The following is a 17,047-nucleotide window of genomic DNA, read 5'->3' on the forward strand; positions in this document are numbered from 1 at the left end:
TCTACCTTGAGGTTTCATGGATTATGGGATTCATCCTATTTACAGTTTTCAGGCAAACCTTGTGATTTACACCTCTGGTTTGAACTCTCCCAGGTAACACTGGGACATTTTCAAGGAAGAAGCTTCATGCTCTTGCTCCTTTGAATAAAGAACTGCAGGGACACAGCAAGGGCTCAGAGACAAATCCAGGTGGGATTATCAGAGGCTCCCTGTAAGGCACAGCTCACAAGATCAAGGCACTCAGCCCTCACCCCGGGCCTGAGGCCCAAGCCTGGGGCACTGCAAAAGAAAAGCTGATCCCAATCTTGTTTCACTTGTTTTAGAATACAGGAACAGGCAGGTTACAGATTAAAAATAAAGGCTGTGTTTCTACCTCTGAACCTGGGCAGGTTTTGAGGACAATGGGAGAGTGGTGTGTTTGTTAGAGGATATATATTCAGTTATGCTTCCTGCTAAATGGGACCAAATGAAAAATTATATAGGGCATGTACATATAAGTAAATTATAATTTTAGTTTAAGTATTGTCTGATTATTTTCTTTTGAGTTACTAATGAAAGTGACCAGCCTTTAGGTCTGGTTATATTAGGGCTGTCACAGTTGCACTGTAACATGCCCAGTATGGTATTACAACCACACTGAATGAGGTTAGACACAAATTTGGAAAGTACAACATGCATGACTTGATAACCTACACTATTTATGAAATCTTCTCCTGAGCAGGAATTCCAAAATGCCCCTGGCAGTAGTGCCACGTTTTGTGGAGCATACACAGTAGTGCCTAAGCACTCAATTCAAACAGGAACTAATCTTTGCAGAAGATCCTGCCCTCTGTGCTTGTTAATTCTGCTCCTCAAAGTGATTTCTTGCTAATACAGCACACCTTTAGTGACAATCCGTGGCTTAAGCTGTGTAGCTCAGTGATTCTGAACTTGTGAAGATGTGCACTAATCCTCTCTGCGCTCGGATACATTGGTTGATAAAAGCTGCATTTGTAGGAAAGACCTGTGTTTGCTGGATGTGAGGGTCATCCCTGTGACAGGGCTGGTCTCAGCCAGAGCATGGTGCCAGAGACATGAGCACACACCAGCAGATTCTGGGGGCTCTGGTAGTGAAGCAGCAGGCCAAAGATCTGGGGTTGCAGGCAATATTAAAAGTTGCTGACATGTCCACACCATCTCAAAGCTACACAGCCATAAACCAGGGTGCTATAGAGCCATATTTGCAGTTCATAGGGCAATTGCAAGATGAATTAGAGAAATAATTAGTAAATAAAGAAGCCAAAGAACTAATGTGTCAATCAACCAGAGGTAATGCTAAGGAAGAGCTGTCAGGTTCTCATGGCTTCTGACAGCTCAAGCCAGAATTGTTTTTAGCCTTTGGCTGCTGTTTCTCCACCACAGGGGGCAGTCAAAGTTTGTGGGACTCTCTGAAGAACATTCCCTCATTAAACCCATCTAACTGAACCTTGAGGACCCATTGTTTGTAAAAATTTTCAATGTTGCCCTTTGATTAGAGAAAATAGGGGTAAGACGGAGAAATAGCCAGGACAAGGGGCAAGACTCTCTCTGTTATAAAAATCCTTTCCAAACTTTAGAAAACCTTTACAAGTAGCCAGTATGATGGAGTAGGCATTAATTCCCTACAATTTAAAATGAAAGTATGAGAAGATAGAGCCTCTTTGTTCAGACTGAGAGAAGGATTTGCATGGCAAAAGGTGCCTCGTCCCTGCTGCTGCTTTCAAGCTTCCCTTCAGTCTCATTCTCAGGCAATGGCTTGTGAACAGACAATCTCACAATCATCTGTGACCTATTGCTGCAACACCTACAATTTCTACAACTGGAAAAGAGTAAAGAAATCACAGGCTTTCTTTCCAGTATAACTCTGGTTTTTTTCCCATATGATGCCTGGTGCAGTTTTTCAAAAAGTATTAACAAAGTATTGTCATCACAGCACTTGCTAAAAAGACCCATCACAGTGCAGGTGACAATTATTTTTCAGTTGTAGCTTGTGGGTAAGTATATTATGGCCTAATTTCTGATACTGCATTCAACACGTGTGATCCTTTCTTTTCCTAAGCAGTTCATTTGTGCAGCTCATTTCTGCAGCTCATTTCTGCAGTTATATATGCAGGGTGTGACTCTGCTGTTCTGTGCAGGAGTGGGATTGGGACTCCCTGATCCTTATGGGTCCCTTCCAAATCAGGACATTCTGTGATTCTCTGATTTTTCTTGGCATCTGAATTCAATTCCTAAAACAATTGTATAACAATTCTTTTACCTATAAACTTCTTGATAAAATTGGTAATTTTTTTTTTTAATGTTCATTCAGGATGATCAAGTCTGGAGTGGAAACTTCTGTATTTGGTAGTGGCAGTAAATTTACAGTACTCACAGAATGAATTCCTAGGCACCACATAGAGCACTGGAGTTGAATATGGAGTATTCAGTACAGAGTATAGCTCTGAATTTTGTATTCAGACACACAAAGCAGTTGGAAATACCTGCATCAAGTAATAATGTACTGAGTGTCTACCATAATGTAGTACAAAATAAGTAAGAAGGTTATTCTGTAATACAGATATAAAAATATACAAATATTTCAGTGGTGCATAGATCAGATGTTTTTTATTGAAGTACCTCCATGATTACATTAAATCCAAAATGCTGTGTCAGTACATTCTGAAACATTTGAAGTCAAACCTAACCCTTATCTGATGAACTGCAAAGCACTACAAAATAAATGACAAAAAATTATGTAATATCCCCAATCAATAACTGTCCATATTTATGCATATAAATCTGCCACAGCTGACAATATTAAAGTATGCCAAAATACACAGTTAAAACAGCCTGATGGGCTTCTTTGTGGTAAAGGGAAAAACCTGACTGATTCAGCAACACTGTCTTCTAAAGGATAGTGACCAGTTCAGGAAAAACAACCTATCAGTGTTTGCAAGAGTGACAAATTCCCAAAAGATGGCTTCAGTCAATAATATCTTTAAATGGCTTATGAGATTCTGGTCCCCTCAGAGTTGCAGCACAAGAGAGAATTTCACAGCTGCAAATCTCAGCACCTCAGAGCTGGGAAGTACGTTGACATGTTGGAAGTTGCTCTCACACTGGGAAGGACACGTGAAAACGTTGCTTCCTCTGTTATAGGCATAGGTTTAGGTACCTATACCTATAGGTATAGTTTTTCCTGGTTAGAGGTATCAAGCTCCAGCTGATCACTGGGAAAATCTCAGAGGTCAGTTATTTTCCTGTAATGATAAGGGCAGGTGTCAGCCAAGAGACATTTCTCCTGGATGTGCTGACACCTCTTTCACCTGTAGGACTTCTCACAGCATCCCAAGCAGCGCTTTGATCCTCCCACCAAGTGAGTCAGGGACACAATTTGTTGCAGCAGGTTTGCTTCCAAGTGGGAGCTATCAAGAGGCACTAAACAGCCTGAGTCACAGCAGCCACCTCGATATTGTTCCAGCCTTTATTAGCTTTTCAGCCACCCTGAAACACTGATCTTCAGAATGGAAAAGGTGATAGGGTTAAAAGCTGGTTATTCCTGAAAAAATGGCCCATAATATCAGCCTTTTCCTTCTTTGACTGCATCTCTTAAATAACAGCACAAAGAAGGGACTTACTTTTGAATGACTGTACCTGTTGAGGTTTTTTTTGAATGAGCTGTGAGCTAAAGCAAAGGTGCCTCTCTTGAGCAAGGGGTTGGACAAAGTGACCTCCAGAATTCCCTTCTGACACAATATTTTTCTACAGCTCTGTGCCAGCAAGGCTTTCTGTCCCCTGCTAACTCATGGAGTGACACAAAGGGACTGCACAGGCTCTGGGCACCGGGCTGGGCAGCAGCTGCCTCAGACACAAACCTGGGCTAGGGGCTCTTTCCAGGTATTTTCCCTCTCCTTCTCTGTCATCCACCACCCTTCAGATTTTGGTGACTGACAGAGAAGGAGCCAGCAGGAAAGATGAGAAGCTTTTGCACAAAGCTAAGTAAGCAAGATAAACATACTCTACAACAGCTGCATTTCCCTTCCCTATAAAACCTGGAACGTGGCCTTGAAATTGCTAATTTCAAGGTAACTTGGTTTTTTTTTTCAGTCAAGAATGGAATATTAAGTTACAGGAAGCAGGTCTGTGAAAGTGTGAATTCACTGCTCAGTCAAAAAAATGCAAATCAAATCAAAGAAATCATTTAATGCAATCCTTCCTTTGTTGTGAGTTTTTTTTTTTTTTTTTTTTTTTTTTTTTTTTTTTTTTTTTTTTTAATGAAAGAGCTGGATTTCACTCTTTAAAAAAATAGTGATGCTTTGTAACTGCAAGCAGGGTTTGCAAATTTTTTTTTTGGAACCCTGATGCCATCAACACAGGAAAGGGCTGCAAATTACTCTATCAATGAAACAGATGAATAAGTCTACTTAAGGGGACTTGTCTGTGTGAGGCACAGGATGTTGTTGTTGTTATTATTGTAATTATTATGATCAACAGTTATTGATAACCCTTACTCTTCTTCTGGTGAAGACTGTCCCATTGCCATAGACACTTCGGACCTGTCACACCAGAGTTCATGCAAAAATAAGAGCTGGAATAAGCTTTGTCCTGCCCAAACCATGGGGTTTTTTTTCTATGACTGTCTCTGTGGGGTTCCTCCTGCAGACCAGAGAGAAAGGCACAGACATTTGTGGCTGCTTGTCAGCAAAACAGGCAAATCACTAAAATATATAAAATAGGACAAAGGCTTTCCAGTCCCTCACAGGGCACCTCATCATTTATATGTGTGTCATCTCCAAGGACTGAGTGCTAACCTCATTTTCCCTGCAGAACTTTGGTGGTCTAGCAACAGAGTGATTTGAATTTTGTATGCACATGGATGGCTGGATTTTTCAGATATGTTTCAGAAAGAGAATTCAGCTTTTACTGCATAACTGCAGATGCCCAAAGGTATATTTTTATCTTTAAAACCTGCTAGGAGTAGAAAAATTGTTATTATTGCTTCACATTATCTTTCTTTTCTTGGAACAGGATAATGTGGATCTTGGTGACCTCATGTTTTCGCTCTGCTACCTTCCAACAGCTGGTAGACTAACTATTACAATAATAAAGGCAAGAAATCTAAAGGCAATGGATATCACAGGAGCATCAGGTAGGAATGAATTTAATGCTCAGTGTGGATTTCTGTCCCATTTCCCTCCCAAGACACAGAATTCAACACTATTAATTCCCAGAATGATTTTTCAGAGGGGGGTTGTTATACTGTGAGCTCTACCTGAGTACAGCAGTTGATGAGAAATAAATAATACATTTTAGTTTGCTTAGATCCAAGCAACAGTTTAAAATAAGTTTCTCTCTCAGAAAGAGTGCAAGATTATTATTGCCACTGTAATTCAGAGTAAAACAAGCTGGCCAAAATGCATTCCCAGCACTGGGAATTTGTTTGTGCAGCAGACACAAAGGCAGACTGGCCCTCTCTGACAGTCCCCCAGAGCCACTGAGCCAGTTCTGCTGTTGCTGACATATGGAGAAAGTGCAGATCATCCCAGAATCCTTTAAGCAATCCTTTCAGAAGCCCACAATAAAAATTATAAATATAAATAACATTTCATAGATTTTTTTAAATACTAGCAGGGAGTTGTAGAGCTCTCAGAAAGGAGCTACAAAGAAATAGCTTTCTTTTTTGCTACATTCAGGAGTTTAAAAATAATTATAATTCTCTTGAGAAATATAAGCCACTAATTGTTACACTCTGAATTGTATTTAACCATACATCAGTAAATCCCATTGTGAAAAACATTGTCATCTTCTGTCTGTCCTACAAATCTAACAAGTAATTAGGCTGCTATAAATAGGCTGATACACAGGCTGTTGTATAAAATAGTCATGTATAACATGCTTCAGTGGATATTTTAATATCCTTTGAGAAGTTGGTACACAACAAGGAGCTTCTTGAACCTAAAAAGTTCATTATAAGCAGTCAACCAGGTAAAGCTTTCAAACCTGCACTGCCTCCTGTGCATTCCACGGTGACAGAGAAGCTCAAATTCCAGGAGATTAATCCTGCAAGCAGGTATGGGCACACAAGAAGTCTCCCTTCACTTTCCATTTGCATTTGTCAAAAACCAACATTGTTCTTATGACCCACACAGATCCCTACGTGAAGGTTTCTTTAATGTGTGAAGGAAGGCGGCTAAAGAAAAGGAAAACTTCCACCAAGAGGAACACCCTAAATCCCGTTTACAATGAAGCCATAGTCTTTGACGTCCCTCCAGAAAACATTGACCAAATTAACTTGTCGATAGCTGTTATGGATTATGACCGGTGAGATGCCTGTAGCTGTCAAATATTGGCTGATAAAGTCTTGCACGCTGGATTTGCACCCAGAAAGAAAGTTATTACTTTTTTCCCTATAAGCAGGGAATTAATGTCAGGTTGAGCTTGGTAGAAGTCTCCACATTTTTTGTTTTGCCAGGCAGAACTTCCTTACTAAATTTTAAAATAGAGATTTGCATCCATAACTGACATCAGTAAGCTGCAGATGTGTTTAGCAGAACTGAGGTAATTGGGCATTTAAGCACTGATGTTCAGTTTGTACATTTATGCTAAGCCTTTACATACACACGCTCCGTTTATAAAGTTGTGTCTTAGAGCCTGTTTGCCTTTGCAGCTAATTACAGAGCAGAGGGAAAGAACCTTTTGTGTGCTACAAGGGGGGAAATTTCAAATTGTTCTGAGCAGTGGAAATGCAAAGAGCAAGCCTACGTATTTCCTAGTGCTTTGTGTTCCCCAGGCAAGAAGTAATCCTAAAAATCCACGGTTAACATTTCTGATGAAATATGCAACCGGTGTGGTTCCAAAGGTAAAATTTTAAGAAAAAAATATTATGGACCATTTTCACAGTGTAGGTCACAATGAGGTCATTGGAGTTTGTCAAGTAGGCAACGACGCGGAGAGTCTAGGTCGCGACCACTGGAACGAAATGCTCTCGTACCCTCGGAAGCCCATCGCTCACTGGCATCCTCTTGTGGAGGTAAGGCTCTGATTTGCTGCTTCCCCCTTGCAACCATCTTCAACATTCTCCCACACGGCATTAGAAGTTGGATAAAATTTTATGAGCAAACCCAAGATCCGCGTGCATGAGGTGAATCCCAGAAAAGGGTTTGGAAACTCTTTAAAGTTAAAATGTGACACACAAGTTAAGTCTGCTCCTTTCAGTTTTAGGGAGACAGAAGGGAATTGTTGTCCATAATATACAGACACCAAACATTATATACTCAGCTGAGGGTTTGGTTTTTCTTTTGAAATAAGATCTTGGGTAACTTTCATTGTTAATTGATATAAAGAAATGGACCTTGTTTACAGAACAATCAAGACTTATTTCTTTTATATACAACCACCTAATCTGACTTCTTTTCTTGTAACAATATATCATCCATGGCACTAGCACGTCTCAAAGGATGCCTAACTGCACTCACAAAAATATGTTTAAGTGTCTTTGGAGATCTGAGGCGCTCATAAGAAGCGACACAATCAGAAAAGCTTTTCAAGGTTCCTATGTTTTTTTGTTTTGTTTTGTTTTGTTTTGTTTTTTGTCTTTAGGGCCCTATTCAGCAGGAATGTTATGCAGGTCTTCTGCGCTTGGATGGCTGCCGAAGAGGCTTCCTCACCCTTTTAACCTATTCAGCAGAAATTTGGCATTCCTGTTGAACTCTTTCTTAGCCATATCCTCAGGGGCTATTCCACAGAGTCCAGTGGGGTAAAGATGTCCTTTTAATCCCTCTGTCTAATCCTCTCCCCAATACAGGGAACACTAATCCTGATTCATGAGACACAGAAATTCATCAAAGATCAAACTAAATTGCTTCCTGAAGTTACCATGACTTGCTCCCATTGCTGCTCTCACTGGCTGAGTCAGGCAGTGCTCCCAGTCAAAGGGAAGTATCTTGTTTATGAACAGCCCCAGAGTCATGTTGAAAGACAGGAAAGAGCACAGTACCCATATGAAGCCAGGAATCATGCTGTGGGCACTAATACTTGGAGGCAGGCAGTTCACAGCTCCTCTGAGTTTACTTTCTGCACCAGAGTGCAGCTGTGTTACCGCAGTGCCACTGAAGATTTCCCTGCTTGGTTGTGACCACTGGCCATAGGCAGTTCATAAAACATTGTCAGGCATTATGAAGATGCTGCAAGCTGGGAAGAATCCCACAGTCTTGTCCTGTGTCCGTAAGGAATTGTGTTTCCTGGTGCCACAGCAGCACAGTCTGAGCAGGGAGTGCCCACGGGCTGTGTGGCAGGAGGAAGGCTCGATGCCTTCCCAGCACAGCTGCTGCCAGCAGTGGGGCAGCTCTGCCCAGCTCTTTGTGCCCCCAGTGACAGGGTGGATGCTGGCTCAAGTGCCACGCTTGAAATGCTGACCTGGGCATTTGGGAGCTCTCAGCTACAGCCAAGTGTTGGCAGGAATGTCCCGACACAGCACACGAGGTGTGGTGTAAGGGTTACTATTGCCCAGAGCACAACAAGTGTCTCTTAGCAGAAGTTGTCTACATCCTTATATCCAACCTGTCTTCCCTCTCTGATAAATTTCATTGCAGCCAGAGCCCACAATTAGGTTTTGACAGCTCTTCCCTTTTCACAGGCATCCTGTTCTTTTCATACATGCCTGGCTAACTTCTTTAGATTTCATTACTTTGGATTGCTTTTCATGTCACCAAAAGCTAAACAGAGACATATTTTTTTCCTTCCCAGGAATCAAGTGGGGGAGGGTGTCCAGCGCATCCAGGCTGTGCAGAGAAATATATACACAGCATATCATTTTGGTTCCTGAATCAGGATTAGACTCAGCGAGAGCTTCTGGAACCTCTGTGGCCACAGCCATAGGACCCTGAATATTTGCTGAATAGGACCCTCAGTCTTCTACTGTGTGAAGAGCTATTGGTTTCAAATAGCGTGATGTTATCCACTTGTAGCATTAATTCTCCAGCTGACACCACTGCTACTGATAGATTATTTGTATGGTCGTAAGCATTACCCAAATTCGAGTCATCATTTCTGTTCAGTAGAATAACCCAGGTTTACAAGCAAAATGATAGCAATGTAAACCAACAAATATGGGAAGCAGCAACAAATATTGTCCTTGTATTTGCAAAAAAGGTGCAGTATTGTGAATTATTTGCTTTCTAAGTTGTTTTTTTTTCAAGAATGATTGCCATCAGATACTTATTTTTGATTACAAGTTGTGTCCTCAGTCTCAGCTGGTGCCTCCTTTCACCTGACATGAAAACAAATTAATATGGTTCCTTGCAGAAATCCTTCAAATCTGAAAAACTGTAAAAAAAGTTCTTCTGGGTGAGAACAAGATGCATATGGTATTTGTAATGACAGCATGTTCTTTGAGAAAGGAGATAACCATCTGTATAACATGGAGGTTGTTAGTGCTCAACCTTTGTGGATGATTTTCCAGTCAATGTTTCTGAGTCATGTCCACGACACTGCAAACTGTTGGAAGTGTGTCCCAGGTGGCAATGCTGGATCATACAAACAAACACATGCACCCCATGTCGTCTGAAAATGCTGTTCCAAATATATAGTGCCTGTGAAGACTTTCTTTATTATTTGTGGTAGAGTTAGCAGGGCTGTTTTACTGATGGTATATTGTAAATTCTGACAAATTCTGACCATTAAAAGAAAATGAATCAAAGCACTGCATTTTGTCACGTAATGAAATTTGTGCCCCAAAGCAGGAACCATGGAATAAATTTTTCACCACTCATTTAGCCATGCATGGAGTTCTCTCATCCTCCAGTGTCTTCTACAGAGAACTTGACTCACGTCTTTACATATTAATTTTTTGTTTTAAAGATGAAAATGAAAAGTATGGATGTTTTATACAATACAGCTGTCTGCTGTGTACTTACAGAGAGGGAGCCCTGGTCATTAGATAGAGTTCAGATAAGTTTATGTGCACACACATTGTTTCACATCTTGTATGTGATGAGTGTTCACCAAGCATTTTGGACCTGCAACTCTGCTGACACAAATATGCATGCACAGATTTGAAGAAATATTTAACATTTTGGCCTCAAGTCTGAAAAATTGGTTTTATAATCTATGAAATAGAATCTTCCACAAAATCAGAACTACTTGTGGGTAAAGAATATCTTGAAACTTGCAGGAGACCTTGCATCTGCCCTAAATGTATGCTGCAGGTATAAATCAGAGTTCCTGTAAGCACCGTGGCTTTCCAAAATCTCTTGCCATGCTGTGGAGAATACAGCTACCACAGGCAAGGGTATACCTGGCAAACTAACCAGCACTTCCAAACCTGCCCAAGCACAATTTCAGGAGGGCAACCACTGGGCATTTCCAAAGGAATCAAAATAATGTTGCCATGGCAAAACTGTTTCACTGCACCTTCAGCTTTCTATCAGGAGGCCAGTGGTACATGACAATGTGCATTTCTGTTCATGCATCAGCCTCCCCTGGGGCAGAATCCTGTGCTCTTTACCCAGGAGTCACCGAGGGGAGATGGGCCTGAGCAAAGGAGGAGGAGGAGGAGCTCTTCCTTGGAGTGGAGTTCTCTGATGTCCTGGAGAAATCGCTCTACATTGCATCTCTGCCTGGATTGCAGAGTGGGCACTCTTCCCACTGCAATATTAGCAACAGAAACTGCTGGGAAGGGGAAAACACCTACACAGCAGGCTCAATTTGTGTCCATGGAAAAGTGCAGGAGCCTTTCTAGGATTTGTCCCCAGCAGCTCAAAGGGACATCAGCTGAAAAGTGGTATTATTATAATTGCCAGTGGGTTGCAATTCTTCTGTTTTATTAACGTGATCAGTTTATTTAATGCTCAAGGGTCTGGCATCAAAAGAATTATTTTGAACGAAGTTCTACTAAAACAGGGAAAGAAATCTCTGTGACAGTGAGCATTTAAAGTGGAATCCAGCAGACTTCAAAGGCTTAGAGACAAGGAAAACATCCGAAATTTATTGAATTCTCCTAATTTTTGGTCATGACTTGCAAACTGTTACTCAGGCTATGGCATTACTATGTGCTTTTTACAAATACCTGCCTTATCATAGTACTGCATCTATGGAGTGATAGGTATTTTCTATATTTGGATATTTCACTCTTCACCTTTATACTCCACTTAACCAGTGATATTCCCTAGACCCTAAATATTTTTCTGTTCTGGTTCTGGTTGGCCAGTAGGCTGCTGCTCTCTTTGGGCTGTATTACAATGCCACAGCCTGCTGGAAGGACCAGTGGGTAGATAATTCTGCTATAAACTCCTCTGGAAACCCAGGGAAAGCTATGGCCCCAATGCTGCTCAGTCTTTCTTTTCTGAGCTATGATTCTTAGTGGTAATTACCAATAGACTCACGATAATGATTTCAAAGCTGAAACCCTAATTTATTTTCTTATTTGCTGCGAATGCGTTATTACGATACTGACAAATATCGTAACTCTGAAATAGAAAAGAAAATCTCTTAGAAATGCATCTCAGCAAGATTTTAATCCCGTTTTGCTCTATAACAATATGCTATTAAATTGTTACCTCTAGTTTTCCATAACAAGCCTCTGTGTCGGGTGCTGTTCTGTGAAAAAGCACTGAGTGGCAATGGGAAAACCTTCACAATTAGTGACAGTGAGGCCGAGTACCATGGACAGTGGCCTGATATTCCCGTGACAAAACACCAACAGCCCAACTCCTCTGCAGCTGAGTGCTCAGATATTTCTTTATCTGCTTCCACTGAAATCACAAGACATTAAAAGCATTGCTGTTTTCTTTTGTTTCACTTTTCCCTGAAAATAGCCCTGGCAGTGGATAAGCAAACATTCATCTCAGTCTGGGGAAGTGGGGACTACCAGAACAGAAAACCAATATGCAGCATAAAAGACCCAGTGTTAAAACTGTTCTTACCAGCCATTGCATGGCTCAGTTTTCCATGCCAGCAGATCCATAAAACACAAAAGCAGCACATGTGAGACACTTGTTACATAGAGGTACAATTTAACTACTGGTAGGGGAACACCTGGATCAATACAAAATGAAACAACAGCAAAGGACAATGCAAAAGAATGAAAAAAAAAAAAGGTAATTTTAGTCCACCCTTCTTGACTTGAGGGGATGGTTGTTGAGGGGGCTTTTGGGTTGTTTTTATTCTTTGGTTTGGTTTGGTTTAGTTTGGTTTAATTCATGTGTTTTAAACACCAAGCATCGTATGTAGCTATATTAACATGAGCACCCAAAGCCACAGACACAGGAGATATATTGATTTACATGCTTATCACCTAGCAACATTCCAGTACTGTGGGGACGCGTCTGCAACTGAAATAAAAAATAGCTGAAAACTCTTTTGGTTGAAAAGTAACAAATAATAAACAGGGACCAGGAAATTCAGCTGAAAAATCTGTTTGACCCAGCTAGAAATCCATCTGAAATGATTTTGGTGTTAATACATTTTGTTTGAACAGAAGGAAGTGAAAAAAGTGGATCAGGTGACTCCATCTGAAGTGTCATTGATTAAATGCTTTTTTCCCCTTAGTGCATTGCCAAACGATTGCATCTCAGTATCGAGAGAGAAAACAATGGATTTCTTACCCAGTAGGGGGAAAAATCGTATAGTGAAAGTAATCCCAATACTGTAGAATTTAATAGAAGCCCCCTGTGCTGCAGAAAAGGGCAGCAGGACAGACTTGGTGACAGCACCACCTTGTATCTTGCTGCAGTTAGTGCCACCATGACTCCGTGCTGCAGTGCCAGCCTGGCAGCACGCGAGCCGAGCCGTGCCAGGTGCCAGCTGCATTCCAAGGCCAGGCAGTTCCAAGAGCTGTGTCTACAGCTCTTTTCTAACACAGTGGGCTGGGCAAGGAGCCACATCTGGAGGTTCCCTGGGAGCACACCCATGTCCTTGGAGGCGCGCAGAGGGCGGTGGCGGCGCTGCCCAGGGAAGGCGGCACCCGCGGAGCGAAGGCAGCGCGTGCGGCACTCAGGGGGAGGCCACGGGAGGACTTGCAAACATCTGGGCTCTTCATTTGTTCCTTTGTTTTGGTGTCTGGGCTCTTTGGTTCCTCCTCCTTTCTGCTCGAACGTAGACATTGTAAAACTGAGGTGTTTTGCTCGGTTGCATGCTGGCCAGCTGCCATCCTCGATACCCATCGCAAAGGTGCGTGAAGAGAGGTGTGTTGTTTTGGTATACTTTTGGTTTTGATAACACATCGACATTGTACTATACTTTATTATTTCTTGTTCAATAAATAGTCCTGGTATCTCTATGTTTCATGTCTAATTTTGGAGAGCAGGGCCATACCCGTATCAAGGCTCTCTCAGTTAGGTGGGCATTTTGTTTGTTTAGTAGAAATAATGCATGATTCCTTTTGCAGTGATGGTTTGAGGGACAAAGAAATTCTTAATTTTGTAATATGTATTACAATCTTCTGAACACAAGTAAAAATGTACTGTGATTTATTTATATAAATCTAGTCTGAACAAATAAGTTTTGATCTTAATAAAAACTGCAAGAAATTGTGCAATTGTAATTTATTACTATTTTGTATTTAATAAATATTAAAGTTCAATTCATTATTCAGAAAGCCAGCAAACACTTTGGAAATGTTTTTGCTGAGTTTTTCTCCACAGATAACATGTTTTAATAAAGTACCTGAGGCCAGAGAGAAAAAGCTTTTAACTTTACAGCCCTCACACATAATTTAGGAGTTTGGATACTGAAACCTCCTCATGTTTCATCCTGTGTCCACAGCCATCATGGCAGAAAGATTATTTGACATGTCAGTGGTGAATCTCATCTGTGTTTCATATTAAAAAGAAAACCAAGAAGCTACAGAAGTGCTTCTATCAAGTGACATTGTGTTAAATTACCAAAATTAGTATTTAGCCTGGCATGCTGGCAAAATTAGCAGCCCTCCTGTCAACACCTGACATGTAGCTCCAGGAAATTCTGAGAGGTTCCCTGGCAGAGCCCAGAAACAAATGGAAAAGAGCAAAAATATATCTTGTATGACCACACAAACTGCACCCAAAAAAGTAGCACTCTTGTCCTTTTTCCTTCTCTTTCTCACCTACTGAACTTACATATCCTTCAGCAAGAGTCCTACCTGTGCATGACTCTAATTAAGTAAGAGCCCCTCTGTGTCTTTGGGGATAAGCGCAGTCTCTCCTCATTGGGCAGCTCTGGCCTGCTTGCACACACCACATTAATACTGGGCTGCTGACACGTCGTATAAAGACACAAAACAATATTCCATGCCACTAAGAAATTAATTTTGATCTGCTTTCTTCTTGGGAATATTTTCTTCTTGGAAAAGAGATGGGAACAGGCCTGTAGTTTTGACCTGTCCTTAATAGTGGGAACATCTTTAGGCCCTGGGTAGACTCCTGCTGGGGTACTGGGAGATGGAAGATTGGCAAGGGACACATCTGTAGGCATTTTGTCCCTGGCAGTGAATGTAGTGCTAATTATCCCTCCCTGTCCCGTAAGGCACCATAAAATACACCTCAGCAGAGGAGGTGTATGAACTTCAAAATTGTTTTTTATGTCTTTCAGTAATACTGGTTTGCACGTCTCTGTTTCTCTGTTAATAAGCAAGCAAAAGCCTCTTCCTCTGTCAAAACAGGCCCACACATTTCTCCTTCTGAGACACTTTCCCAGCAGAATCATCCTTTAAGTCTTTATATGTAGCCCACAGACTTGAGAGGAAAAGGGACAGTGGTTGCAACAGCCTGCTAATGCCTGCAAGCCAAAGTTTGAGAATCCTCCCCGGGAAAGCCTGATCAGTAGCAGCGAGGCATCCCACATGGCCTTCAACCTGAGGAGCCCTGTAATCCTGCCCAGCTGATCAGCAGTGAGGTGAAAATGAGGGGAGGTGCCTCGTTAGCGAGGAGCTCTGCTGGCTGTGCCTTCCCGCCGGGGGAATGCCTGGTGAGGACACTGCAGAGCCTGAAGTGACAGCAGTGGGAGTGCAGGATGTCCCCCAGGAGCTGAGGACACCAGCTGCTACACAGAAATCAGTCCCTCAGCAAGGGGCAGAGGCAGGGAGCAGGGCTGCAAGCTCTAAAGACAGGATCCTGTCAGGAAACTTGTGGGCTCCAAAAGTAACCTTTCCAGGGAAGGAAGTCACAGAGTGTCATGTTCTGAGAATGAATTCCAGTCACCTCTGACAATATTGTCACAGTGGGCCCTAGCAGAGGTTTCTCATGTTTTTTTCTCCCTGATTGGTATTCTTATATTGCCATTTAAAGAGAATCACATAATTCTCTAGGTACACTTATGCATTTATCATTCCCATATTAATTAACCACACACTTCAAGCTAGCCCACCACACCATCCAAAAGGTCATGGCTTTAAGCTGAGGAGGGTCCCACGGAGAGTTGGCCGAATAATGACACTCACACCAATGTGGCTACATGTCATTCTACTTTACTCAGCAACTTTGGCATATTTATCCTTCTCTACACACTGTCACACACCACTGATGCCTAAAGCTCACTGGTTAAGTAGCTGTATTCACACACACATGTTAATTACTGATTGGTTGTCATGCCATAAGCATCTTTAGCTAAGGTGTGCCAAATTAGCAATTTCCATGATATGCATGTCATTAGCTTCATGTTGGCACAATGCTCATTTTTCCTTGTTGTATCTATTTGAGGACAGTGCATGGTCTGTCTTGGTCCTGTTTGACAATGGTACATGGTCTTCAGAGTAACTCTGCAATCTGCAGGCCAGGGCTGTCCAATTCCCACAGGAGAATATCATGGCCTTGTTCAGCCAAGAATCCTTCTACAATGCATTTATCATTCCCATATTAATTAGCCACACACTTCAAGCTAGCCCACCACACCATCCAAAAGGCCATGGCTTTAAACCACTTCATAACTTGCCAAAAAACATTCAGTGAACCCATGTTCCAATAGCAGCACATGTAGAAAAATCTGCAAATGTTCCAAGACATCAGATGTGCCTGAACAATCTGGTTCAAAGAGCTTGACTAAAGCTCTCTAACATTAAAGAATCGCTTAGAAGTGTCAGAAATGTCAATAAACTAACTAGTCTTAAATCCTCACCCAAACGTAAAACTGTCAATACAAATATTTTTGTTGGAGTAATCATTCTTAATAATAACAACAACAAAATCTATACTGCACCCTTATTCTGTAATTTTCAATTTAGCAGGCAAAATTCTGTTTCAAGAATATTACTATAATACCATCATTTATATCCTGGTAACTGACACAAAAGCAGTTTTAAAGCAATATATTAAATAGAGTTCAGCTACATTAGGTAGCCATTTCATCCAGAAAATGGAATATAGTTTTAATAACTATCTTTTCAAAATGTAACAGTTTGGACCCTTGTCAATAACTTTTGCCTTCCTAAAAAAAAAATAAATATATAATTTCCAACATAAAATAGTATTAAAAAAAAAAAAACCTGGATAACATTTGAAGAATAATCACATAGCTTAGAAGAAATTCCAAATTCATCAATCAGTTTTTGTATTTTAGTGAAGCTCAAGTACAAATGTTTGCTGTTTCGGTGGAAATATCTCTTCCATCTGCCAGAAGACAACCTTTGATATTGGTATTTCCTCACTTCAAAACCTAGCTCTCAAAAAATGTTGGCATTTTCCTTTCAGTTCAAATGGGTTTAATATAGACCACGTTTCAGGAAAAGAACAGTAAGTCCTCAGAACATCTTTTCTAAGTCTGGCCCTGAATCAATTAGGAATACAGGTACAATTTTGGACAATAAATAACTTTTACTATTCTTATCAGGACCTAAGCCTTTCTGTCAGATTTCCCCTAATTAATTAATTTCTTGCATCTTTACTGAATTGTTTGTAAATGCCCCTTGTAAAAGTCTTCTTCCTTTTCTACACTACTTAAACTTCTTGAAAAGTTAAAGTGGATTGAAAGAGGAGGAGCAATTTCCAATATGACATTGGAGCTGCATCATCCCTTGATCAGGAAAGACAGGAAGTTACTTCCTCCTACTCTTACTATAAATCCATTTTAAATAAAAATC

The 17,047-nt window shown here is 41.1% G+C and overlaps 1 protein-coding gene across 4 annotated transcripts in view; it reads left to right on the forward strand.

Annotated features, from left to right (window-relative positions):
• Positions 1–13,529, forward strand: part of LOC135303885 (synaptotagmin-9) — a 66,994-nt gene extending 53,465 nt beyond the window's left edge. Inside the window, exons 4-8 of one of the 4 annotated variants that reach the window (XM_064426096.1) lie at positions 5,029–5,149; positions 6,150–6,321; positions 6,901–7,030; positions 7,600–7,756; positions 8,746–13,529. In XM_064426096.1, coding sequence (XP_064282166.1) covers positions 5,029–5,149; positions 6,150–6,321; positions 6,901–7,030; positions 7,600–7,707 — 531 coding nt within the window. In that variant the 3' untranslated portion in view covers positions 7,708–7,756; positions 8,746–13,529. Of the gene's footprint in view, positions 1–5,028; positions 5,150–6,149; positions 6,322–6,900; positions 7,031–7,599; positions 7,757–8,745 lie in introns of those variants that run through there. The other 3 variants (XR_010365292.1, XR_010365293.1, XM_064426097.1) reach the window with 3 other exon arrangements.
• Positions 13,530–17,047: the final 3,518 nt, after the last annotated feature.

The sequence above is a fragment of the Passer domesticus genome, chromosome 6 (assembly GCF_036417665.1).
Source record: "Passer domesticus isolate bPasDom1 chromosome 6, bPasDom1.hap1, whole genome shotgun sequence".
NCBI lineage: Eukaryota > Metazoa > Chordata > Aves > Passeriformes > Passeridae > Passer > Passer domesticus.